A 27,154-nucleotide genomic window follows, 5' to 3' on the forward strand; every position below is an offset into this window, starting at 1 on the left:
AATTTAGAGGACCTTAAGTAATGAAATGGTTAAAAATATTTTTAATTGAATTTTTTCAATCTTTTTATGCATTTATATGTCATATTTTCTCAATTAAAGCAAAATTTAATCTGAAAGTGCGCTACCAGTCAAGTATTCCTTCACCAATCGTAGAAATGCGTAAAATTAAGTGCGGTCCTGTTTTACATACAAGATCAATATGGCGGACACCAAGTCGATATCAAAGCTTTCTAAAAATCCAAGTACTCGATATGAATCGACTATGTTTAAAATGTGTGATCGTGTTGGAAGTCATCTAACTTATAGAGATGTATCTTTATTGACTATTTTATCTGGTACGGTAATCGATGCCTCTCTGAAACGCAGAATTAAAAATGGCAAGGACTTGCTCCTCGCTCTGTCAAAATCAGGGTATTGTGATGAATCTAATTTATCAAGCATTATCGAGTTGCTGAAAACTATAAAACGCCATGATTTATTGCACATGATTCATATGAGACAAAAAACGAAAGGTAATATGATTCTTTGTAGTAAACATTCATAATATCTCACTCATTCTTCATAATATGTTGCATGTAAACATGGAGGCTGTCGAATGTAAACAATAGTAAGCTAGCTGAATTAAGTATGCTTGCATGTATTTTTTAAAACTTATACTTTATGATTTGTATAATTATCTTTTAAGCATTGTAATGAATCATTCATTATCAGTTTAAAGTTTGAATAAAAATGATATAATATGCTAACTAATAAATACACATAATTTCTTGCCCGATCGATATCAGAAAAATTGTTATTGGAGATTTTCGAGCACATTTATTGGAATTAAATGTAATCTTCGGCAAGGTATTAAATGTAAGAGTGGCACATTTCTTCTAACTACTTTAAAATTTCAGGTCTTAAAATTTTTTTATCAGTTCAGAATTCGTTGGGGGGGGGGGGGGGTTGTTGGGTTCATTTTTTAAATATAATTTGTGGTAAAGCGAGTAATAAATCTTGAATAATATAGTCAAATCAAAACTTTATGGCGTCGTTTTAATTTGAGTTATGTTTAGTTGAAAAGGTATGGTGATTACTGTTGATGCACCTGGAAGTGACCAGATGTGAAATCCTGATATCTATATATATATATATATATATATATATATCAGGTCGATTTTTGAATCTGACTTGCTGTTTTAAAATTTATATCGGTTTTTGATATATTTAAATTCTAATATAAAATTTCTGAATTTCGCAGTTAACTTGTAGTTTAAAAGTACTGCCATTCTTTCATTTTTTAAATATAATTTGTGGTAAAGCGAGTAATAAATCTTGAATAATATAGTCAAATCAAAACTTTATGGCGTCGTTTTAATTTGAGTTATGTTTAGTTGAAAAGGTATGGTGATTACTGTTGATGCACCTGGAAGTGACCAGATGTGAAATCCTGATATCTATATATATATATATATATATATATATATATCAGGTCGATTTTTGAATCTGACTTGCTGTTTTAAAATTTATATCGGTTTTTGATATATTTAAATTCTAATATAAAATTTCTGAATTTCGTAGTTAACTTGTAGTTTAAAAGTACTGCCATTCTTCGTAGGGTTTTATATATATATATATATATATATATATAAATTCTTAAAGAATGTGTTAAATATAATCAAGAACTTAGTGAGAGAACTTTACTATAAGGTTAGTGAGCACTTTCTTGCATGATAAAAATGTAAAACTGAATTATTGAAAATATGTTGTGATTTTTCTCATTTTCAAATTGTAAAATTATATCATGATTTAGGAAATTTCATTACTTCAGGTGAAAAGGTGATATTAGTTGAATTTAAGCAATTAAACATTGGCTGGGACATTAATAAACTTTAATTTTAGCTTAATTTTTTGTTGGTAGATTTTTTATACATAAAAAGTTAATTGGATATAAGTTTTAAAAAGCTAGCTTTTCAAAACTCCTCTTTAAAATTACTTTCTGTTGATATAGTCGAAATGAAAGAATCGGTATTTCCTTTCCATTAAACACAAATCATTGCTCAATATGGTTAAATTTTTGTTGTGAAAGAACCTATTAATGTGAAGTCTGTAGTCATTAATTGCTGAGATGCAAATACCAAATCAGCTTGGAGAAAAAATTTGCTGTGCATTAATGCTGCTTCAGCCTCCAATTTTCTCTCCAAAAATGTTTAATTATTTTTTTGGATTTTGCACTCCCTGTATCCTGTAATCAGTGTTCTAGAATACTGTAGTTCAGAATTTAGGAATTCTGGTAATCTTAATCCCTTATCCATCAGCACATGCCTAAGATCTGTTTGATAACATCATTTCTCTTATATTTAGAAATTCTAAGAATTTTTAAAAGTTCACATCTGTAACTTTCAATATCTTTATGAGGGAACTAGAAGAAGATTAGAATTGCAGAAATCACTGAAACAATGCATTTGATATTTACTAGAGGGTTGGGTTCTGACTGACTTCTGCATATGCTAGTATTTTGAATTTTCTTAATGTTATGGCTATGGCAGAGTATGAATGAACAGAAGAAATTGAGAGATCTTGAATATATTTTACTGATAGTAAAAATTATGATAGTTCAGATTCATCAGATATGGATGCAATTTTTAAATACGATCATGCTTTAAATTGTCTTGAAATATTACATTCCTTTTTATTCTGTATGAGGAATGATAAAAGTGCATTTTGAGTATGTAAAAATAAAAGTTATGAATTTTCAAAGTTGTATGTTTAGGCTTCTTCTCTCCTCCCCCCTTCCCCCCCAAAAAATCAGATGTATACTTTGTTAAAAGAATAAGAAAATCTATATTTTACATTTTTTTTTTTGTAGGAAAAAAACTGTTTATTTTCATATAAATGAGTTTTATGTTAATGGAATGGGGGGGGGGATACAGATAAAAGGTCAGTTTTGGTTCTTCTTATTAAAAATTTCATTTTTGTCTTAAATAGAACATATTTGCTTGAAAAATATTCATATTCTCTGACCTTATTTTATTTTTATACAATTAGCCAATAAGATAAGAAGTAAGTGCTTGACAATTTGAAGTCAAAATGACCCTACGCATGTGAAAAATTGAATGCATGTGCTGAAGGGTTAAAACCAAAACTACAGAACAGATTTGATTCATTATGTACTTTTAAATTGTAAATGATTAGAAAGTGTTTATTTATATATAATTTTAAACTATGAAAATGTTACAAATAAAGTGGTAACAGCATAGTCATGAAAGTAAGACTTGTCTGAACAGGGATATAGAAATAGTGAGTAGATAACCTTAGTGATTTGTTGAGATCAGGAAACTGTCGATTCAGTCAGAAGTTTAAGTGTTGTGCATGCAAGATATATAATGTTATTTATGCTGCTTTAAAATATGTATACAAAGAACAATCAATGACAATGAATTAAAATTAAAATAGCACATATGGGAATGCTATTACTGATTAAAATTATTATAAAAATGCATTATTGTGCAAGACAGAATATTTTGGAGGATCATTTTATGATGCTGCATTTTTATCTAAAGAGCAGAGTTCTCCATTATTGTAATCTATGAACATGTCCTTACCAATGATTTCCTGTCACTTTGTAAGAATTACAGGATTTTGTTAATGATAGTATTGGAACGATATAATGCTATAAACATTTTTAAATAATAATGTTGCCATTACAATATTTAAAATCCTTATAAATAAAAGATGAAAAAGTAACTCATGGTAATGGAATTTTCTATGAATTTTCTTTTTACCCAAGAACATTTACTTAATAATATCATGCATGTGTTAAGTTGAAAGTTATGTGCCTTAAAAAACTAGTTTGTTTTATTCTAAATGAAGTGCTTAGTAACTACAGATATTCTGACTGTTGTGCTACAGTTTTCACATCTCCAGATCATTGTAGAAAAAAAGAAACACTAAAAAGCCTAAGAATTTAATCAACTCTACTAGATAATAAAGAAAGGGGGAGGGTGGAAAGTGTTTACTTGTTTTTATTTAGAATGATTATCTTATTGTAGAAAAAAAATTTACTAATGTTTGTTACTTTGTTTAACTTGTGAACCTAAGAAAGTCAGTTCTATTTTATTTCATTAACTCTTGTTAATGAAACTTATTCATTAGATATTGATCTACTTAATTAGATTCACCTCTTTGAATACAAGAAAATGTGAGTGATAACACATTAGTAATTTCTGCCATGTTTAAAAGAATTGAACACTGAAAATAAAATTTAAAAAAAAAAAAAAAACGTAACTAATGCTGAATATGGCATATCATGTATTTAAAAAAAAAAAAAAAAAATCTTATTCCATTGGCCTTTTAATTGTTCAAAATATTTATTGTTTGTAGTTTTCCTTCTTTAAAAAGCTGATGATTGGATCAAATTTCAATACTGGTTGTATATCCTTATGAATTCTTTTCATAATTTCGAGAATATTCACATTTGACGTATTTGCTGAGAGAGTGAGACTTCTTTTGTACTAATTGGCATCTTAAACTATAGATTGTAATTCATAGGGGGGAGGGGATGTTATAAGACTTCTCTTGCTAGTTTAAAAAAAAAAGGGGGCTTTTTTAAATTGAACAGTTTTTTTTTTTCTTATTATATATTGCTTTATTTTAAATATTATTGTTATTTTTTTTTGAGTTCAGCACAATACTTCTGGAATCAAAACTGTCTCAAGTGTCTCTTTTTACAAAAGAAAGCAGAAGTGCCAGAACTCAAAGTAAATCTTAATTTACATGAAATTTACATTGTTAACTTTTTGCTTATGGATGGTACAACTGTTGTACCATAGCAAATTGGGATTTCTTTCTTCTGGTTAAGTATTCAGGTTATATCCCAATTGTCCCACATAATCCCTTCTTTATTATGTTGTACATCTTGGGATCAGGAGAATTTGGCAGCAGATTTTAAAAGGTGTTGGAACTGTGAGACATGTTTTAACAGCATCCCCCCCCCCCTCCCTCCAAAAAAAGAGTCCATTTTATGATATGTGAGAATAAGGAAGCTTAATTTCATTCATGAATTATGCTCAACTGAATTGAATTGCTTTTATATTAAATTCAGTTGAGTATAATTCATGAATGAATCATTCCTCAAATTTGTTATCAATTTTCCGATATCAGTAATACTTATCTTCAGTTGCTTATTTAGAGAGTTTCATAAGAGAGAAAGCTAAATGATGATATTTTTAGAAATAGAGCAAATTACTTTCATCATGATATCGACGTAAATGTAATATCACTATGAAAAGTAATAGTTATTAACAGACTGGATTATACCAACTTATAAAAAAAAACTTAAGCGGTAATTAATACCTGTTTATCAAATTGCAAATTAATCATAATCAGTTTTACTTTGTTTTATTACAGTTTTTTAAACCTGATAATTATTTACATTCTTTGAAAATTTTTCTTTATAATTCTGTTACTGATTATGTACAAAACTGGAAATGTATTTTTGAAAAATGCCATGCATGTAATGAATAATTGAAATTCACAGATATGAATTGTGCTGTCAACATGTATATTGAAAAATGCTATTATTTAAGTGTATTATAAAAGTTTGAATTACTTTAATTAAAAAAGATGTAATCAATTTTGTGTTCATTATATTATTATTCAAACATTCAGTTATGCTATTAATCTGTGGAATATGGGCAGTATAACCTGTGTGAAACGTGAAAGAAAATGTGTTAGAAATTGAAAATACAAACCATTAGCATCTTAAAATATTATAAATTAACTGCCATCTTGTTTATAAAAAAAAAATTGATTTGTTAGAAATACAAAAGTAAAATAAAGTTTGCATAGCAATATCTAGGATTTAAAAGAACTAAATTCATAGTTTCAGCAGTTTTTAAGAAATTTATTAAATTTCAATTTTTTGCATTCCAAATTAGTTGCAGTGCAAATTTTTATTTGTATTACCAATGTAAATGATTATAAAACTGTTGAACTTTAATAAAAGCTATACAGCAGAAAATTTCATATAATTTATACAGTGTCATATTTAATATTTTTTTTTTCCTACAAAATCAATGAATTATCATTTGGGAGGAGGATGAAAGAAAATTGCGATACAAAGCTGTTTTTAGGTTTTAAACAAGAACCAAACCATAACAGAGCAACTTGTTTACAATATTGGGGAGAGATAATCTACTAATGCTACTGATGGTTGAAATCAATAAGGTCATTTTCAACAGGTGTAGTTAAAGGAAAGGAAAGGCATTTTCAAACTTTTCTCATTTAAGACCTGCATTAAAAAAAGATTTTTCATAGGTTACTGAAACCTAAAAATTAAACTAACTGTAATGACATTTAAATTAAAATTATTCATATTTTGACTTTTTTTTAAACGTGTATATCAGAAATCTTTAAATTTTGAAATTTAAATTGTGACCTGCAAACAGGTTATATCTTAATTTCCTGATCAACTATAAAAAAAGTTTCTATGATGTATATGATAATTCAGAAAATTATTATTCCTTTCTAGTTTAATTATTTTCTGTTTGACTTATTTGTATAAGCACTAGAAAACACAGAATTGATATTGCACGCTTCAGATATTTAAAAAAAAAAAAAAAAAACTGTGTGAAATGTATAGTAATCTTTTTATTTTTTAAAAAATTTCATATTACAAATACTAAATACTATTTGATCATTTTATTTTTCTTTTATTTCCTTTTTTCAAGAAAACTATTTTTAAAAAAAACAATGATATGTATATTTTTCCAGTATTAAATGTTCCTAATAATATCGATTTCAATTGCTCTTTATTATGAAAAACTATCATATTTCAATAGTTGCGGTGGCAGTCTATTTAGATTTATTATAAATTTTCAAGACAAATTAAAAAGTAATAAATTATACATTTTTACAGTATTGAGTAATGCATGTTTTAAACAGTGTAAAAAAAACTAAATTAACTGTTTTGATAATTATGAGGTTAAATTCAATGTTATGTTTTTGAAATAAAGAACAAAACATTTATGTTTCTTGACATGGATGCAAAAGCATTTCCCCCCCCCCTCCCGAATTATAATAATATATAAAAGATATTTGTTAATTATTTCAATTCTTTTTTGAAATTCAAATCTTTTGATAAGCAATTATAAGACCTTTGAAAAAGTGCATTAAAAATCTTAATGAAACAACCTTTGAAAAATAAATTACAATATCTCTATATTTTTGCTTTTTTAATTTTTTTACTGAAAATCTTTCTATTTTTTTTACAACAATTTTTATTTAGAAAAAAAAAAAAAAAAAAAAAACAGGAATTGAATCTTTAAAAGCAAACTTATAGTCAGTTATTTAAAATGTTGGTATTTTTCTATCTATAGAACCCCTAACAGAATATTTGTTCTTATGAGAGGTGAATGATGGTGCTAACTAAAAGCTCCAATATTCAAATATGACAATGATTGTACAGTAAAGAAGAATATTGTTGTCTCATTGTAGACAAATATTAACATATTTATTTGGATAATATGTTGTACGAATTTATATTAATGTTGTATAACACTCTTGATTATTAAAATTCAAAACTTTCTTACCCCAGTTATTTGTTTTCCTTTTTCATGTTATTGATTTTTAAAAAATGATGGAATTTATGGATTGGAATGATGGAAGATTATGGAATAATGAAGGATTACTCTTAAGTAGTAGAATTTTAATAATGATTGATGATTTACTTTATGGTTAGAACTTGGGACATTTTGTATAAAAGAATATTATTCTCTTTTAGGAAAGGATGATACATATCTAATTGCCATGCATGAATAATCATGATGATTACTTTTTTTAATTTATTAATTTGATTAGTTTTGCTATTTGGAGCTACAATAGTAGAATATAACTTCTTTTTAAAAAAATAACTGTTGAGCCTTGAAAGGCTGTCATTATTATCATTAGTATATTATTTATACATGGAAAAAAATGTTTTTTTTAATTTCATGTCTATTAATGAACAAAACTTTTACTAACCAAAATTCATTTGTATTGAAAATATTTCTTTTTACATTTAATTAAGAAGTCAACTTCAGATAGTTCTTATAATGAAGAATTCATTTCAGTTGTTAAATATCAAGATAAAATATATATATATATATATATATATTTTTCATTCAGTTACTCTTGATCCTGTTGAAGAATACCTCAAAAATATCAGCCAAGTACCTCAAAATGTTGAACCAGTTGCGGGATGTGCAGAGTCAGATCACGAACTCAGGATAACAGGAGGGGATAAAGCTCCCGAATCAGGCCCTTCATCTTCATCCAATGACAGAATTAGCTTTCCAGAAAATGGACCACCCCCAAGTAAAAGGTTACGTCGTAGTCAGCGACTTTCTAAAAGATCTCTTTTGAAAAATGAATCGGACGAAGGAAGCTCAGCCTTGGTTGGTCTTCGGAAAAAATATACTTGTGGTAAAGTATTTTTTTTTTTTTTTTTTTTATCCCCTGTGTGTTTGAAATTACATTCCAGCTTTTGTTTTTATCTTTTATTTAACTGGCAGTATTTATAAGTAGATAATTTCAATTAAAGCATTTTTCTTTTGAAATATATTTAAATTCTATTGTGAAACTTATCCTCTTAGTCATTTATTTATATAATGGTTATAGAGCTTCTTGCTGATGAATCTGGTAATTTGATGCAGTAAGATATCAACAGATAATTACTGCTTTATTATAAAATGAGAATATATATATATATTATATATAGGAATAAATTTATGGAGTACTTTATTATATTTACCTAAAGAAATTTATAAAACTTTATATTAGATGGTCTATTTAAATAATTACAGATTGTTATTTTGCTGATTAATCTATTATGTTTCTTTCTATTTATATTTGATTCATAACAAATATGAATGGTTTAGGAAATTTTACTTCTGGAAATTTTGTTTTATTAATTATTTTAATGTAAGATTTTACCTCTGAAAGTAATTGCATTTTATTTAACTTTCTGAGTAAAATGTCTATTGAATGATGCTTTAAAAGTGTATTCTTCACATGTAAAGTATATTTAACCAGTGGTGCTGTAGATAAAAAAAAAATATGTAGCATGGTATAGGAGTAAAGCTATGTTATCTCATTATTAACCTTTTGGGTGCCAATTTATTTTGGAGAAAACAAATGCATATACATGGAGCAATTTTAGTTTGCTATTTCAGGGAGCATTATATGAAAGCAGTAGACATTTTCTCAATTTGAGGGGGGGGGGAATTATATTGAAAAAATTGTGAATGACAATCACTGATTTCAAATTTATTTGGGATCAGTACTTAAAATTAGAAATAAACGAAATATTTTTAGTTTAAGCATAATTAATAAAAATGCATCATTTTACTTTAATTAAGAATGCTAATCTTGTTTATATAGAAGTAGTTTTGAATTTCCATAATTATAATAGCATTAATTACTTTAGTTACAAGCATGAATGATTTTAAAAATGAAAAGGTTTCTTACTTTTTAAGCCTTTTTAGCCGATTCTGATATTGCAATCAATTATCATATAAGTTGCTTTTTTTTTTTTTTTTTTTTTTTTTTTTGACAGAAATTTCAAATAGAATAAGTTCTTCATATTTTAACTCTTATTTGTGTATATAGTTGTATGTTTGTTACTTTTAAAATATTTAAATGAGCATGATAACCATTTATTACTTTAAAATTACTTTTAGATTAGTGATGAGAATTTTTTTTCCATCTCTTTGGAGCTTCCCTAAATATTAAATATTTTCAGTCTTTTTAATAATATTTGCATTTGATTAAGGCAAGTTGAAATCCACTTTCACTTATGCAATTGTGAAAAAAGGAAGATAAAAAGAATAATTACAGAATTTGATGCCTTAAATATAAAGTTGTTTAAAACAATGATCTTTAATTTGTGATTAATAAATGCAAAATTTATTATCTTGGAAAATAATTCAAGTGTGTATTGACTCATTAATTATATTGAATATTTTTTTTTATTATTTAAGTGAAAGAATTGCTGAAAACATGAACAATAAAAAGAAATTATTAAAATAAGATTTTCCTGGGTTGGGAAATTGTTTTCTGACTTTTACTTTATAAGTAAGTAAATTACCATCTAATAAGTACGATTTCAAAAAATAAGTATTTATTATATTTCTATAAACATTAAAATTATATCCTATATAAACAATTTATTTTATATAGGATAAACAATTTATTTTATATAGAGTAAACAATTTATTTACTCTGAATTTTATTTTATGCCTTTGAATTTTATCTTATTACTTTTGTATTAAATTTCATAATTTGACTTCCCTCGCATAAAAATTTAAAGCTTATATTATGGTGATTGAAATATGCTCCCTTTGTAAAAGTTATTTTTAATGTTAATGTCTTTAAGAGCATTATATTTCTTGTGTTATTTTATATTTATATAACTATAGTTTTTACTGTAATTATAAAATGTAGTGTATAGTCTTTCTCCATATTTCAATAGATGTTTTTTACATCTAGAAATTTTTAATTCATTTTCTTCTAAAGGTGGTGTTTGCAATATCTTCAACAATGACAACTAATCAATAAGCTTTTTTACCCAAGGATGTATTTATTTTCCCAAATTATGATTATTTGGCCTACCTTAGAGGAATGTTAAAAATACTGAGTTCTAATACTTTTTTGGCATAAATATTTTAAATTTGTACTTTTATATATATATATTGTTATATAGCATTAGTTTTTATTGTAGTTGTATAATGTTGTGTATAGACATCTATACTTATAATAAAGCTCAATGTGTGTGTGTGTGTGTTGGCGCTCTACAGGCCAGGTCATTTGACATATAGCTATCAAATTTCGTACATGTATACCTTAGAGGTCGGGAATGTGCACCTGGGGTCCCTTTTCTTTTGAAATTTTAATTATTAATTAAAAACTAACTTTCCCGCCAAAAAAATCTTCCATTTTCCCCACCGCCAACTTTTCCACCAAAAAAATCTTCCATTTTCCCCACCGCCAACTTTTCCGCCAAAAAAATCTTCCATTTTCCAGTAAGGCATCAGTTGTTTTTTTCTCCCAACAGTACTGAGGCTAGGGTTAACATTTTTCGACGGATTATTTCAAACGATTCTGTTTATTTTCTTAATGTTTTATGCATTCAAAATTAAACATTGTTAATTAATCCATGTTTCAGATTCATTCTGAAGTACTTTTGAATTAAAATAACACAGAATAAAGGAAATTAAAAATGTATAATCTGCATAGCGTTACCCCAACTGGCGTAGAAAAATTTACGCATATGCATTAACGTAACTGGCGAAGAAAATCCACGCATGCGCATTGTTCTGATTGTTGGTATGACAACCAACGGACGATTTAAATTATTTTTAGGTTAGTTGCATGCTTTTGTAAGTAAAATGTATTTATGTTAGTTATATATTTTTTGTATATGCTTATAGTTTTAAGTACATCGTTTTTTAAGTAGTTTTTTTTAAACCTGTTTTCGACCGATTATTTTAAACGATTCATTTTATTTTCTTAGTGTTTAATGCATTTAAAATTAAACATTGTTAATGAATTGATCTGTTCATGATGAATCTGAGAAATTTTTGTTGACAAATTCTTGAGATATTACATAAATTAAGAAAGATATTCTTTAGTGACCATAAAGTTTAAACGCTCAGTGGCTCTATTATCAGTAATCATATTATTAAAAAAATGCTTTGTTTCAGTAAAAAATATTATTATATTAATTGCAGATTAATCATTTACACTTTAATTTAAAGCATAATTTCTACGAGGGGTAACAGAAAATTAGAGAGATACATATCACGCTATAACTGAAGGCCTGTATAATATTATGAGTGAATTATATGACTATCAAAATTTGAAGTTTTAAAATATTTTGCTGAAGAATCTATTAAAGTTGGAATTGCGTAAAATATTTAATGGTACGACCGGAATTTTATCCCCTGCTTGGCGAAATTTTTAAAAATCGCAAACAACGGCCTTGCGAAATGTTCAAAAGCAAAGAAGCAGATGTTCAATTATAGTGCATAATAAAGATTGCCAGCTTTGGTGCATTATCGCAACTTGGCGAAGAAGGGGGTTAAACTCCGGTTCAACCTATTTCATTATTAAAATTTAAACGAACATTAAGATTGGCGAACTGGCTGGTCGCCAAAGGCGGCTAGTTCTCCATATTTAAATAGCATACAATTCTCCCATCCCTTTTCTCCTATACTAGATTTTGGGAAATTTCTGTGTTTCAGACCTCTCAGAGTTTAAAAAATACATTGTTGGAAAATGTCCGTCTGTCTGTGACAAAGATAATTTATAAACTCTGAGATAGGTGAATGAAATTTAATGTACAGGCTTAGACCCAAATTATAGATTTCTATCAAAATTCGTACAGAGGAAGTCTTTCTGATCAAATATAAGTTAGCATGGTAATTTTAAAAAATGAAGATAACTTAATTGATAAAATTCAATACATAGACTTATCGCCTTTAGTGTAGGCACCTATCAAAATTTGAGCCAAATCCAAAAAGGGACTGGACATTATCTATATCTTCAGAAATGTGTAGAGAACCATGTTCAGTGTTATGAACTAGATTTACACCTTAGAAGACAAATGCTTTCTTTACATTATTATTTTAGAATTCAGTCTCATCTTAGCCATCCATATTACAATTTTAAACTTCGACTTTTTCTGCTTCATTTGCAAGAAGTTAGAAAGAATTTTGAACCTATATTTTTTATCAGGGTGTGCACTATCTTATTAGAACTAAATATGAACCATCTAAAATTATGCTCATATCCATTTAACAGTACTCCTCTATGGAGAATCCAAACCTTTTATTTTCTTAATCATTTTGAAAACACACCAGATATTGTTTATCAACTATTATTCCTTGAACACAGATATCAATATCTCAATTCTGTTTACGCTGACGGATCTAAGACTTCTACGCATGTTGCATTTGCTAGGGGTTTTCCAAATAAAATTTCATGTTTTTAACTTCCTTCGTGTTGTTTCATTTTTACTGCTGAGACTAATGTAATTTTGTATGCTTTATTAGAAACTTTAAATAGATGTAGTGGAAGCTATACTGCTAGCTACACTGATTCTTTAATTGTTTTGCAGTCTTTAAAATCACTTCAAAACTATACTTATCCAATTATTTTAAGGATTTTAAACATTTTATAAGATTATGTTTCGAGGCTTTACAGTTTTATTCTGCTGGATACCATCCCATGTAGGAAAATGTGGTAATGAGCAGGCTAATAAAAGTGCTAAATCCACAACTCGTTTTCTGGAAACACCCATACCTGCAAGAAATTTGAAGAAACAAGTAAAATGCTGCCTTCGCATCAACTGGCAAACTCAGTGGGATTCGGAAACTCTGAACATACTTGCAAGCCTACCATAGAAAATTGGCCTTCTTTAAATTATCGAAAACATGACACAGTTTTAACTCGTCTGAGAATAGGTCACACTAGAATCGCACATAGACATCTGTTATTAAATTATCAATTACCGATATGTCCACATTGTGACTGTGAAATAACAGTTAATCATATCCTTATTGAATGCCCATATTTTAATGCTCAGCGCTTGTTTTGAAGTAAAATAGCAGTAACTTTGCTATTGTTACTTGGCAGGGACACGCATGAGAACCTTTTGTCTTTTTATAATCTATAGGTTTTTATTCCTTAATTTGAACTCACTATTATGGTTTCATTATAGCTTTTTGTAATTTATCATCGTTTTACCTATGATTATTTTTGTATCACTTTTATAGAAACTGTTCTTATTAAACTTTGAATTAGAAATAAACTGGTTTAGTGTAATATAACCTTCATATTGGTTCTTGTACCTTAAAACCTCAAACCAAACCAAATCAGAAACATGATAACTGAAAAATTCAATAACAAATATATCAAATCTGGTTTAAGATTTTGTAACTACAAATGTAGTTTTGTTTCATTCGAGTAACAACATGTTTAAAACCCAAGTTTGATTTTTGGATACTTTTAATCCATACACAGATTAATCGCCAAAAATACTGACCAAGGATATCTCAATAGATTTAGTAGAATGCTAAATTTTTTGACAAGAGTTAGTATTTTGTAACTGTTGTACAACAATGCCACACTTACTGGAATAGCATCTTTATTAGAGAGTATGCAAGAAAGTTTTAGGAAAACCACTTGTGCTAGTCTTAAATCTGAAAATTTTTAATTAATTTTTTAATAAAGGTGATGTTAGTTATATCTGCAACAATGCCAAATGGATTGTAAGCTTTTTTACATAAAGAGTATATTAGGTTCTCCAGTTATGATTTCTCGGCCAACCTTAAAGGAAATGTTAATAATACACATTTCTAATTATTACAATTTGTTTGGCATCATTATTATAAATTTAAGTGTATATAATATAATTTAAATGAAAATTCACATGGTTGATGAAAGATTAAATACTTTTTTAAAATTTTGTTTTAATTGTTCGTTGAAATATTTGTGTTGTGCATGAATATGATATATATTGCCAAAAATTAAAGATGTTTCAAGAATTCTGATTAAAGAAAAGTTTTTTAAATTTCAGAAATATCTTAAATTTAAAAAATGGAAATAAAATAACAGCTTGAATCTTATCAAATAATTTATCAAGCTTTTTATATTTTGTAATGGAGTTTTTAAGAAATATTCAGATATGTAGTTCCTGAAAATCATGATTTATGATCATTTGAACTCAAATGAATGTAATAATATTTAATATGTATTTTATTCTTTTTATACACCAGTTTTTGCATTGATCTTGCAGTAATACAAGATACAGTCTGCCTTAAAATTTGACGAAGCTTATGCACTTATGTGAAGCTACTTGATTTTCAAATTTCTGATCACTTTATGATTTAGATAAATATATAATACTAATTAATTTTATCATATTGAAATGATTGCTATTTAAATGTTATAATGTATATTTTTTTCAACGTGTTTCTCCTCCCTTTCCCCCACCAATTCTTTGGAATTATTTTGAGGTAGTTGATTTTGATTAGACTTATAAGTAAAAAGAGTTAATTTTAAATACACTTCTAGATCACCCTTGTTAATGTATTAAGATAATTTAGCATGTATAGATTGGATTATTCATATTCAACACAGCAATATGGCTATACACTTAATGTGTTCTGTATTAACACAATATTAATGTCATATTAAAATAGGCTGCAAGACTGAACATGTGTTTTTCTAGTAATATATTATAGTAATTCTAAGCTGGAACACATAGAGAAATGCAATCCAATTTGAATAACCTAATTTTTTTCAATGATTATTTTATTGTTCCATTATTGATCAGAATAATCAAATGTTATTTTAATTCTTATTGTGGATGTTATTTTATTTGTATGAGTTCAATTTTCACTTATTAGGTAAAGAAATTGGAGTTTGTTCTTAATATTCAATTTAATTAATAATTAAATATTGCATATATTTGTATAGTCCAGTTCTTTAAAAGGCTTAATTGTGTTTTGATAAAATTTATCTATATATATTAGAGATTTTCATATAGATTACGTATTAGAGGTATCGTATAGATAATTTTTATTGTATCTTTCCTCAGATGTCCGCCTCCGTGTCCGTGCAGAGTATTGCAATTATCAGTCCGTTCTTCAAGGTAATGTTTCATCAGTCAAACCTGATCCTGTGGAACGACGGCTTGAATGTTTTTCGCAAGCTAGTGCCATTTTAAGAGCTCGGGACTTGGGCTACATTGTCTGCGACATTAAATTTTCCGAAATAACTTATCTTGATGCTTTTTGGAGAGATTACTTAAATGGATCCTTATTGGAAGCACTGAAAGGTAAGATCCACAGAAGGGTAATTACATATTAACGATATTTTTGTTGTTGGAGAAAGGAATATGTTTCAAAACTGTTTTTAAAAAATAATTGTTAATATTGATTCTGACCCATTGTATTGTGAATTGTAATTTAGATTAAAATTAGATTAAATATACATTTAATATTAAAGATTATATATTTTTCATTCCACAGTTGTTTATTATTGATGGGCATTTTTAAATATGTAAAGAAGTAATTAAATATTTAGAAATGCAATTGTAAAATAGAGAAACATTAAAATTTAAACGCAAAAAAAAAATGCTTAAAAACACTTTTAATTAAAAAAATAGAGTTAATTATCATTTATTTAAAATTTGTGTAGGGTAAATTCAACAAAAGATTTTATCAAAAAATTTATTTATTAAACACTAATTTCTCTCATTAGTGTTTTCTTTTTTATAATATATTATTTTCAGTAAAGAAAGTATGAAATGGGAAACTGGGGTTTTTTTCACCCTTGTTATCAAGTGAAACTGTTCTTATAATTATTAAGAAATGTCTTGTATGATGCCCAATATTGCATAATATATAGAAATGTTTTGATCCTAAGATGTTTTCCAATAAACCTCGAATATTTGGTAGTTGTAATTGGAAATATAATTTAAGAGTTAAAAATGCACGCATGCTGAATTGATATATCATATAAGAATAAATATATCTTAGAAATTACTAGGGCTGAGTTTTTATGGGGGATTTATTCTATATTATATTTGAAATAATCATATTAAAAGGCAATTTTATCCTTAATTATTTTTAAACAGCTTTTAATTTTACTTGTATAAAACTTAACTGCCAACTTATTAATCAAGATGAAGTGTTACTAGTACAAAAACTATCTAGAAAATGGGAAGTATTAAAGTTATTTTAATTTGTTCAGTTATCATCCAATTTTTTTTTTTTTTTTTTTTTTTTCATTCTTTTTGATATTTCAGAATAAAATGTTATCATTTATGTCTTGTATGTTAATATTAATTCTGTTTGCATCTGAGCAATTTCTGCAGCTTCATAGCATTATCAAACAATATTGTTTATTTATTCATACTATTATACAATATGTCATTTTATGATTTCTGAAGCACTCCTTCTCTTAATTGTTAAAATAAAGCAGTTTGGTCATTAAATTTTACAGAGTGTTCGAAAAATCTTTATTTAAAGTTTTGCTTACTTAAAAAAAACATTAGAAATTTGAGGTTTCGACCTTTATTTTAAATACATTGTGATTTGTTACTTCTAATAACTTTTATATTAGTAAATTATTTTTACTTGGTATTAACTAATGATTAAACTTTTTACTGTCTTAGTTCCTTTTACTGTCAGTTTTCCTATATCATTTTCTTTTAATTGGAAATATTTTATCTCAAATAATTTCATGAATAAATTTATTATCTTAAAAAAAATGGTGTAAACATGCAATTTTATTTCTGGATTTCTAATTAATTCATTGTTAGTTAACAGACAGTGAAGTTTTGATAAATGTCTGCAGGTGGAAAGTATTGTTAATGCAGTCATATTGCATTAACTAAATGCATTTTGTTAAAATTTATTTCATTTCAAAGCAACATTAAAACTTTAAAAAAAATTGTAAAGCATGCTTACATTCCATTTCTTAATCTTTATTCTTGAATTATCTCTTATTTTGATATTTTTTTCAAAATTCCTAATACCTAATTACCTAATTTTTAAATTATAAATTAATTTACCAAGGTGATCATGGTGTGATTATGTGGTATAATAAGGGAAATTTATATTAAGAGTCTCTTTTCTATTTGAATATCTTAATAGAAAGACAAATGTTATATTTGAGATTCAGTTTTGTCACAGTTTTACTAAAAAAAGTTGATAAAAAAATTAAGTGTATTAAAATAATAACATACATGAAAGTATATGTTTAAATTTACTTGAGCAATAAGTGTTTTCTATTTATTTAATAAAAATCATATACAAATAGTTTTAAATTAGTTATAGTTTTTCTTCCAATGCATCAGTTTATTATTCATGAATTAATTAGATGTTCAAATTATTAATAATAATAGAACATGAAAAAATTGTCTTTTATTAGACGGTCTTAGATTGAAATATGCTTAAAAGAAATATTTTTATTCATCCTACTTTTAAGAGTCAAAGCTGTAATTCATAAAAAAATGGGGGGAGGGGGGATTTTACTCCAGAATCCCTAAGTGCCATTCAGTACCGTACCTTTTCAAACTGAATTGGAAATCCCTCTGATTCCATTATATTATAAGAACAAAGATCAAATGGGATGGCATTAATAATAACCAGTTGCCTTGCAAGTTTAGAAAATCATGTGGAATCAAGTCTCTTGACTTTCGTTTAAAGAACCTGAAAATTCTTATTTTTTGCATTAAATATTCTTTGCTAATTCAGTTTTTGGAAAATAGAACATAAAAAAAGTTAAAAATGAGATGTGATACATTTCTCAGAATAATTAATAACATATTTGTTGCTTGTTGCTTCTGATTTTATAAAATCGAATCATTAATTTACTGTAAAAATTAGAGATTTGATTAATTCTTTCAAGAGATTAAAAAATAAATATTTCTTTCTGTGTTCATTTACATGAAACAACAATAATTTTCTGCCTTATTTCTTGTGATGAGCACAATTTATGAAATTTTACTTTTTTTAGATGTTAAATTATGAGTAGTTAAGAAAAAGTTTTAAATGAAAAGCAGTTAGAAAAAAACTTCATGCAACAGAAATCACATTTGGCATTAAAAAAAAATTGTGTGTACAGTTATCACAATCTCATTAAACAATTTTAGATGTCACTTGATCAATTTGTAACTAGCAATCCTTATAGGTATCTTATTTTCTGTTCATTATTCCAACCAAATTAAATAGAATTCTGTATTGTGCTTCTGGTACCAATGCTTCATTCATTGTTCTGTAAAATGTTTGTCTGAACTTTGTAATTGTAATATAATGTATATTTAATATAGTTATACAATGTAAATTAATGTATATAGTAATATAATGTAAATTTCTCAAGATTTCTTATTAAAAAGCAGGGCATAAATTATTTTTGTTAAATGAAATATCAAGAGGTAATTATAGTAAAAATTTCTATATTATAGTATATAATATTTCATTGATCCTTACTTATTGGTCTTAGATTTAAATAATTTTTGTAGTGTGACAGATATTGAAGGTTTCCCACAACTCTGAACTTCCAACATATCAACCTTTCTCGTTTGTGCTCTAATAAAAATAGTTATTTAATCAAAAGGCAGATTCTTATATTAATTATGCTGGTTGAAAATGATGTACTATTTAAAAATATATTAATTTTGGTTACAGTTTAAGTTTAATTACATTTAACTTGTACTAGGCTAAAAATTTGACTGTATATATTTTGCCTGACCAAAATGAAAGGGGGGGGGGCAAAGAAAATTATTCTACCATCTATCCATAATCCTTAATGAACAAATATTGATCCCCCACCCCTTGAACATCATAAGAAATAAAAGCTTTGAATTATATAAATTCCATTCAGAAAGTCATTAGAATCCTGAAACCGTGGAAGAGAGAGAGTAATGATAGTGCTTTGCTTTCTATTATAAATTTCTCGGTTATAGAAAGAAGTGTGCTTTTTGTTATGCAAGAAGATTTTATTGCATTGAAAATCTTTTAATTATCAATAAATGCTCTTGTGTTCACGGCTTATTGTTTTATTATTTTTATGTATTGTTGTTGGGGGAGGGACTTTAATTTATAATCTTTTTTTTTTCCCCTCTTCTTTTGTTGACTATTTTGAAAATAAATGTTTGCTGTTTTGAGTTATTTAAACCACGTCAGATTTTATTATCGGGATTTTTTTTTTTTTTTTTAATCTTGCTTTTATTTCTTATCAGAACTTTTTATTATTTTTTTTTCAGGTGTGTTCATTACCGAATCTTTAAAGCAGGCAGTTGGTAATGAAGCCATAAAATTGCTTGTGAATGTGGAAGAAAGTGATTATGAAAAAGGACGTGCTCTTCTTATGAAGAATCTACGTGACATTGAGTAATTTGAATATATACAGATATCGAAGTACAATAATCTGCAGATTTTAAGTACAATTAAATATTTATTTCTAAAACTTCTTCTAGTTTTCGGTTTAAGCCTTTTCTTCATTTCCTTATTTTTCCCAATGATTAATTAAATATGTAATTGAAAATTTCTTTCTTGGCGTATTTAATGTTTATTTGTTTTATCATAAATTTTTTAATAAAACCTTTTTTTAAATTTTCATGTTTTAATGCATTTTTCAGGAGTAACTTGAGCATGTCATTGTGCTGTAAAGCATCTGTATATTGGTTGTATAATGTACTGGATTTTACTTACTAGAAAGAGATGTCTTTCATCCAACTGTTGCTTTTGTACAGTTAATTCCTTTGCATAGTATAGTGTATTTGTTAAGAAACATATTTTTTAAAAAATTTCAGCTATTGGTTCATCTTCTGGAGAGTATTCTTTATGGCAGGGCTCCTTGAACTTCACCTACTCATAAAACTATTACTTTGAAATGACAGATATGTAATAGTCTCATTTTTGTTTGGAAATTCTCTATTAGATCACCCCCTCCCATCCCCTTTTTTAATATTCTTGTTATTCTACAATTGAAAAATAAATAAGAATTATAATTAATCATTTAAAAAAATTGGTTTCAAATAGTTATAAAATTTCAGTATGTTGTTTTATGTTAACACTATTTTTTTTCCTTAACTATTTTGATTACAATTTAAGAATTGTGATGGTGTTTTGAAAACTTCAATCCTCTTCCATCATTATTTTTGGCTCCAAACGGAATTTTACCTTCAGTTTAAGAAGCCCTGCTTAATAATATATGTTAAGTGTGAAAAAAAAGTACCTAGATGCTTTTCTATTGAAAATAATTTTCTTTTTTTATTCTGCTTGGCACCACTGGCAGATCTTTTAAGGAATTATCTTTTAGAAGCATCTATCCATTAACATAGTCTACCTCATAAAAATAAAAATTTACTTACATTTCTGTATCTGATTTCATAATAGCAAACCTCATTTAACTTTTCTAATTGCTTGATGTAAAATTAATAATGCAAAATACCTCTAACATGATTAGCCAAATAAAATAACTTCCATCTACCTCAACTTGATTTCTTGCCATTTGTTACATAATGAATGTATTGCCCTATTAATGGTTGTCTTCAAATCTATTGCTTAATATGGAAGAATAAAAAAAAACTTTACATTGCATTTTCATTTCCTGAAAAAACGATGTATAAAAAAGTAAATTTTCTGTGATAATTAATCTCAAAATATAGAAAGAATTATCTGTAAGAAGTGCTCTCCTTGTAAAAAATTCAAATAAATTTACACACAAAAAAAAAAAAAAATTATAAACTGAAGCGATTTTATGTTTCTTGATTACTACTGATACATTGGTTATCAAAATAAACATCACAGTATACTTTTCATTTTTAAAAAAATTTATTTTCATTTCACTTGAAGCATTCAAGTAGATACTGCACTTATAGGTTTTTGGTTCTCAAGATTAAACTTGTTATAAAATGTAAATAGGATATACTCTGGTCACTGATTCCATTTTCCTCATTGTGACCTTAATCTGTGTACAGAGTATAAAACTTCAGCTTTTGTGATACAGTTTTGTTTTGCGAAAATTCAAATATATGCTTTTTATTTGTTTTGTAAGTTTATAAGTATTGCTCTTTTTTTTTCCTTGAAATTTAATTTTTATTAAACTTAGATTTTCAAAAGTTTGCACATCAATGAATGGATTTGATTCCATTTCATTGTAATTATGTAGATATTCATAGATTATTGCCAGGTAGGCCTTTGTTAGATACTTTTTCAGTTTTCATGCACTTAATGTTTTGCTGTAATTAACTGAGATTCAAAATGTATGTTTTCTACTCGTATAAAAAAAAATATATGTATGTTGCCATTTTTGTTGGCACATATTGAATTTCCTTTCTTTCTTTTTTTTTTTTTTTTTTTTTTTTTTTAAATACAAGCAGTATATAAATAATAGCTACAAGGGGGAAAAAAGGTGGGATGAATTTACTAGTTTGAAGTTGCCCAAATATTTTTAGTGTTACGTACCATTTATTGAATTTTCAAAAATATTGTGCGATTTCTGTTTGATTAACTGTAAAAAAGAAGTATTTAGCTAGAAGGTTGTCTAATGATTATTGATCATTTTTATATTTTTATAGTATTTTAATTTTGTGTTATTTCCTTCTTTAAGTAGAGGTTTCAAGTGTTGATTGTAAAATAATCTTTGATATTTTATGCAGTGATATAATTAACTCATTATATTTTTAATTCCTCTTTAGTCATTTGGAGGGTTTAAGTTATTTGCTTTTTACCATTTTGGAAATTATTTCCCTGTGAATTAATGTTTTTGATAGAATTATAAAAACTGTTTTTTAATGTCAACAAATTTTAACAAATTTCTGTAGCTCTCATTATTTTGTATGGTTTAAAAAAAATAAAATGAAAAATAGGAATCTTTGGCATTCCAAATGTTTTATTAAAATATAATAAATATAAATCTACCACAAAATGTGGTATCTAAAAATGAATCGTCTGTATGACACACAATATACCTCAGAATTGTTTCCCTCTAAATAATATATAAGCCTTACACATAATTTGGCGATCATGTTATATTCGGCAGGAATACAATATGCAGGAATTTTATTCATGTGTACGACTCTTGTCTTGTGCTACCTCATGCACATAAAACAATCAGATCTGCAATGATAACACCTCCCATTTTTTTCACTCACAACATCGTGTGAAGCTTGAAATTATTTTGTAAAATGGATATTTTTGTGGTGATGTTGTTACCAATATTTTTGCAGGATTTCTGTGCCAATAAAGAATTTGAAAGAAAAATTGGCGTAAGTTTACAACTCGTGGAAGTTTTCTTTTTATGAAATGTTGTTGTTATTCAAAACATAGTTATTGTTTTAGTATTCAGCTGTGTATTTTTTTATTTATTTTTTTTCATTGCAAATCTTGATGTTTCCCAAAAATTATTGCCAAAGCCTGCAAAAATATTGGATGATTTCAAATGTAATGTTACTTATCGTAGTCTTGTATTTCTTAAATAAATAGATTACAGCTTTTATTACAATTTGAAATGGTTGCTTGACATTTAACAACAATTGTATTGCTAACGGCATTTATCAAGTAGTTGGAAATGGTAGGGCATACACATGTACAGAATTTGTACTTGTTTCTTTTGTTTTATTTTCAAAATTATGTGCATTTATCTTTTGGAAAGGACATCATATAGAAGTCTTAAAAAAATTTTAGTGTATCAATTTATTGATTGTTGCTTTTGTTCAAAAAATTTAGTTTGCTTATTACTATGTCCATTTTTGAAATTATTCATCTTAAGACTTTCCTTGTTATGTCTTATTTACTTGAAACTGAAATTTTCAATAAAACATGAAAAAAATTGCGATTTTCTATTTGCTTGTTTTGTCTCATTTAGCTTGTGGGTGATATCATTACAAAACACATTAAATGCTTTACTAGTAATATCACTAAAGTTAACAAGATGCCTGTGGCAGTTAATTTGATGAACATATTCATGTTTTAAAAAAAGCCCACATAGGTAACAGAGCTTCAGTCACACAATACATCCTTTAAAACCTTGCTTGACCATGTGATCAAGTTTTGATTTTGAAACTGACTCAATTCCATCAAAGATTTATTATGTGCGAGAGAGACTGTTACATTTTACATTGGATCAGACAACCTTCTGCTTGTTCGGTATGGAAAATTACAGAGGTGCCATTTAAGCCTTGTTCTCGTCATCTAATTACATAGAACTTCCCCAAATGGTCATAATGTTGTCCCCTCCCCCTCCCTCCAAATTGGAGCATTAATATGTCTGAATTAAAGACCTCATTGTCAATTCCAGCACTTAGGAGAAAAATGGTTATTAGCATGTAGTTATTATTTCATTTCAAAGAACCACCGATTCATAGCAGACAGTTAATAATTTTGTATTCTATCGAAATACCATTATTATCATTTATTTACCAATTCTGTTATTAAACATTTTCTTGAATTTGGAACTTGCATCTTGATAATTCGTTTAAAAAATTTTTTACACTTGAAGCCAGGTAAAAGATTCTCCTTTTTTTAATAGTTTAATATATTTGTTTTTGTAGTTGGAGTTTAAGCATTCATTAAAACTTCCTGTATATTTATCTAAATCTAAAAAGTATTTTTAATAATTTCTAACTGAAATTTCATTGCATGCTTAAAAATTTTAAATTTGTGATTAAAAAAAATAATTTGACTGCTGTTAGCCCATTTAATTATTTTTGTTTTGTCTGTATGTAAGATGAGTGATATAATGTTATTTAAATTGGGACTATCAGTCTTGTTTGGTATTAGTTACAACAGAAGTAACGGTTCCAATATTTCAATGAATCTTGCACATGATAACCTGTTCTTAAGTTATTAATAAGTTATTTTGAATAATCTGAAAAATGATTTCCAAGATACTACATGAAGGTAATGATATCAAGATCTTAAAGATGTTTATCAAATAGTGGTGGTAACTTTTCACTGATCAGTGGATTTAGGAATAAAAAGGAGAATCCAGCTTACAAAAACAATTTTCTGAAATACATGGAATCGTTCTTTGTACTTGCGTATGTTTAGTTTCTGGCGGTACTAAAGATTTAAATTTATGCTAGGCAGACCCTTTTTCCTTAATTAGTGATTTTGTGTTAAAATAAAATGTTTCAAATGAAAAAACTATATATAAAAATCTGTGGGTCAAAAAAATATACTTATTACAACTGTATATAAAATTGCAGATTTTGCAAATGCTGTGCCACACTGAATATGGTTTTGATGTTTCAAATTTCTTGCATTTTACAGATAATGGAAAAGAAATTAAAAGGAGGAGTAAAAATATTGTGATTTATGTAAATAATAAATTTTATTATTTTAATATTCCAGAGAGTGAAACATCTTGCTATAAATTCCTAGTTAAAAATTGAAATATATTCAGTTTAATATTTCTTAACCGGGTGCATTTTGACATAACATTTTGTAAACAAATGCTAATCATCATCAAATTGCCTGGCATGATTTGATTGGCTTTACTTTTTTTTTAAACTTGGATTTTAATAAAACTACATTTTAAAATGATTTAAATATTGTTTCAAACCTGTAATGTTGCTTCCCAGTACGGTTAGTTGAATCACTGGAAAGACCGTTTTACGATCAGCTCTGTTGGATGCCGCGTCAGTGATCTCGGAGCTTGGCGACGAAACAGATATTACTGGAAACTTCGAGAATTTTAGCGATTCAGCCAATAGTAACCAAAATACGCCTGATTGATCCAGAACCTACTCTGCCCACTTCCCGGGAACTATAAAAGGGTGGAAGTCTCAAATCAGTCGGTGAGTCGTGTATCGAGTCGTCGTGATGTTTATTGTGGAAGCAGCATCGAATCGTGTGTGAAGTAACCAGTCATGTAGCAGTTGGATACAGCTAAAGCGAAGAGACAATGGAGAATTGCAGACGTTTGGAGAGACCCTAGGATTAAGCTATGTAGATTCCATTTTTCTGCTGATTCTGTCTGGCCGTTTTGTGTGCTGTGGTTGTTACTACTTGTGGGCTTCTGTTTGTTGTAGTATACTGCTGTGTTCATCTCGGCTGCATATTTACTGTCTGTGTCCTTTGCGTTAATAAAAGTCGTTGTTCGTTATTGAGGCTTGCTGATTGTTTTCACACCATACACCCACTCCAAGCGAACCGGTGATTTTACGGACGTAGTGGAATCGAAGTTCCGTAACAATATACTATGCAAGAAGTTTTGGTTCCTTATTCATTGCTGAAGGCTTTATATTAATTGAGAAAAAGGATTGTTGACAACAGAAATAATATATAGAGTTCATATACTGACAATTTAAAAGAGAAAGTGAAGTATTATATTTTCTGAAGCTTTGGTTAATACTAGGTAGCTTTGCATGCGAAATAAAATGCATAAAGAAGAAATCAATAATTATTTATTTTTATAAGACAACTTCAACTTTGCAAGTTATTAGCTAATCTCAAGGTTCACTAGAGAATGCTAATGATGAAAAGAAAGACATTTTGCCTTAGATGCAATAATTTCTAAACACCATGAATAAAAGATGATTTTAAAAAAAAAATCATGAAGCTCCTTAATGCTCATTAATTACCTTTGGCTACCAGCTGGTTGTTCGCGCACTTTTCTTCATCCCACCTAATTACGTGACTCAATGTGTTGATGTATATGTTTTTCTCTTCTGTATTGTGTTGTAATAAAAGTGTGTGTTGGACATGGCGTGGTTATTTTGAGGAGTAATATTATAGAGATAATTAATAAAAGGAATGTGTTGTGTGAAGAGTAAACATTTTGGTCCATATGACTAGCCTGGAGAAAGATTTGCGACCTTTAGAATTTTTGAATAGCTAGTTTAGTTTTCGTTGGGATCTAAAGGACTGAGATGTGTGATAGAATTTATTACGGTGATATCCAAAAATATTTTTTGAAGTAGTAGTGAGTTATGGAATTTCGGATAAAGCGATTAAGTTGAGATATTCATAATTAGTGTGATTTAATTGTGAATTATTTTTTGTTTATGTGAAATTGGAGTTAATTTTGAATTTGAGATTTTATTATGCAAGAAATAGCTTTGGTTTGTTAGTATTTGTTATGAGAATTTACTTGCTTTCGGATTAGAGTTAGTAATTCATTGTCAGTGTATTTTGTTGTTCAAATTGTTATTTATATTTGAAAGTAGCATTTCTGATAAAGTTGATTTCGGTTTCGATCTTGGAATTCATAGTGCAATTATTATTTTGCACTATGTTTATTATTATGCTATTATTATTTAGCAATTAAGTTTTCCCTATGATTGCAGTACAAAAAGATATAATTTGTGAGAGGTTGTATGTAAGTATTATTATCATGTATATCAACCATGCCGTTGAGTACTAAGTTACGGAAAGAGGACCTGCGGATTATTGCGGAAGAGTTAGGGCTTACCGTTCCTAATAACGTTAAACTAATTCAGTTAACCCTTTCTAGGGCCGTGTAAGTATGCTTCCCACCAAATTTATCAATCCTTGTATGAAATTATGTAAGTTGGCATAAGTTCTGACAAATTTTTTTTAGCAAGTCGGAAACTTAGATGCTTCAGTTCTTTATCTCAGACAAAATGATGTGTCTTGATTTGTTACTTAATTAT

At 27.2% G+C, this 27,154-nt stretch overlaps 1 protein-coding gene across 1 annotated transcript; it reads left to right on the forward strand.

The window, feature by feature from the left end:
* Nucleotides 1-171: 171 nt before the first annotated feature.
* On the forward strand, nt 172-23,380 carry LOC129969154 (death effector domain-containing protein-like). The gene is made up of 4 exons (XM_056083585.1): nt 172-512; nt 8,146-8,442; nt 15,620-15,859; nt 19,796-23,380. The coding sequence occupies exons 1-4, from the start codon at nt 200-202 to the stop codon at nt 19,924-19,926; spliced, it is 981 nt and encodes a 326-aa protein (XP_055939560.1). The 5' UTR covers nt 172-199; the 3' UTR covers nt 19,927-23,380.
* Nucleotides 23,381-27,154: the final 3,774 nt, after the last annotated feature.

This window comes from Argiope bruennichi, chromosome 5 (assembly GCF_947563725.1).
Source record: "Argiope bruennichi chromosome 5, qqArgBrue1.1, whole genome shotgun sequence".
NCBI lineage: Eukaryota > Metazoa > Arthropoda > Arachnida > Araneae > Araneidae > Argiope > Argiope bruennichi.

Coding starts and splice junctions, on each gene's coding strand:
- LOC129969154 (XM_056083585.1), top strand. CDS start 200: ATGGCGGACACCAAGTCGATATCAAAGCTTTCTAAAAATCCAAGTACT. Junction 513..8,145: donor TATGAGACAAAAAACGAAAG/GTAATATGATTC, acceptor TTTTTCATTCAG/TTACTCTTGATCCTGTTGAA. Junction 15,860..19,795: donor CTTATTGGAAGCACTGAAAG/GTAAGATCCACA, acceptor TTTTTTTTTCAG/GTGTGTTCATTACCGAATCT.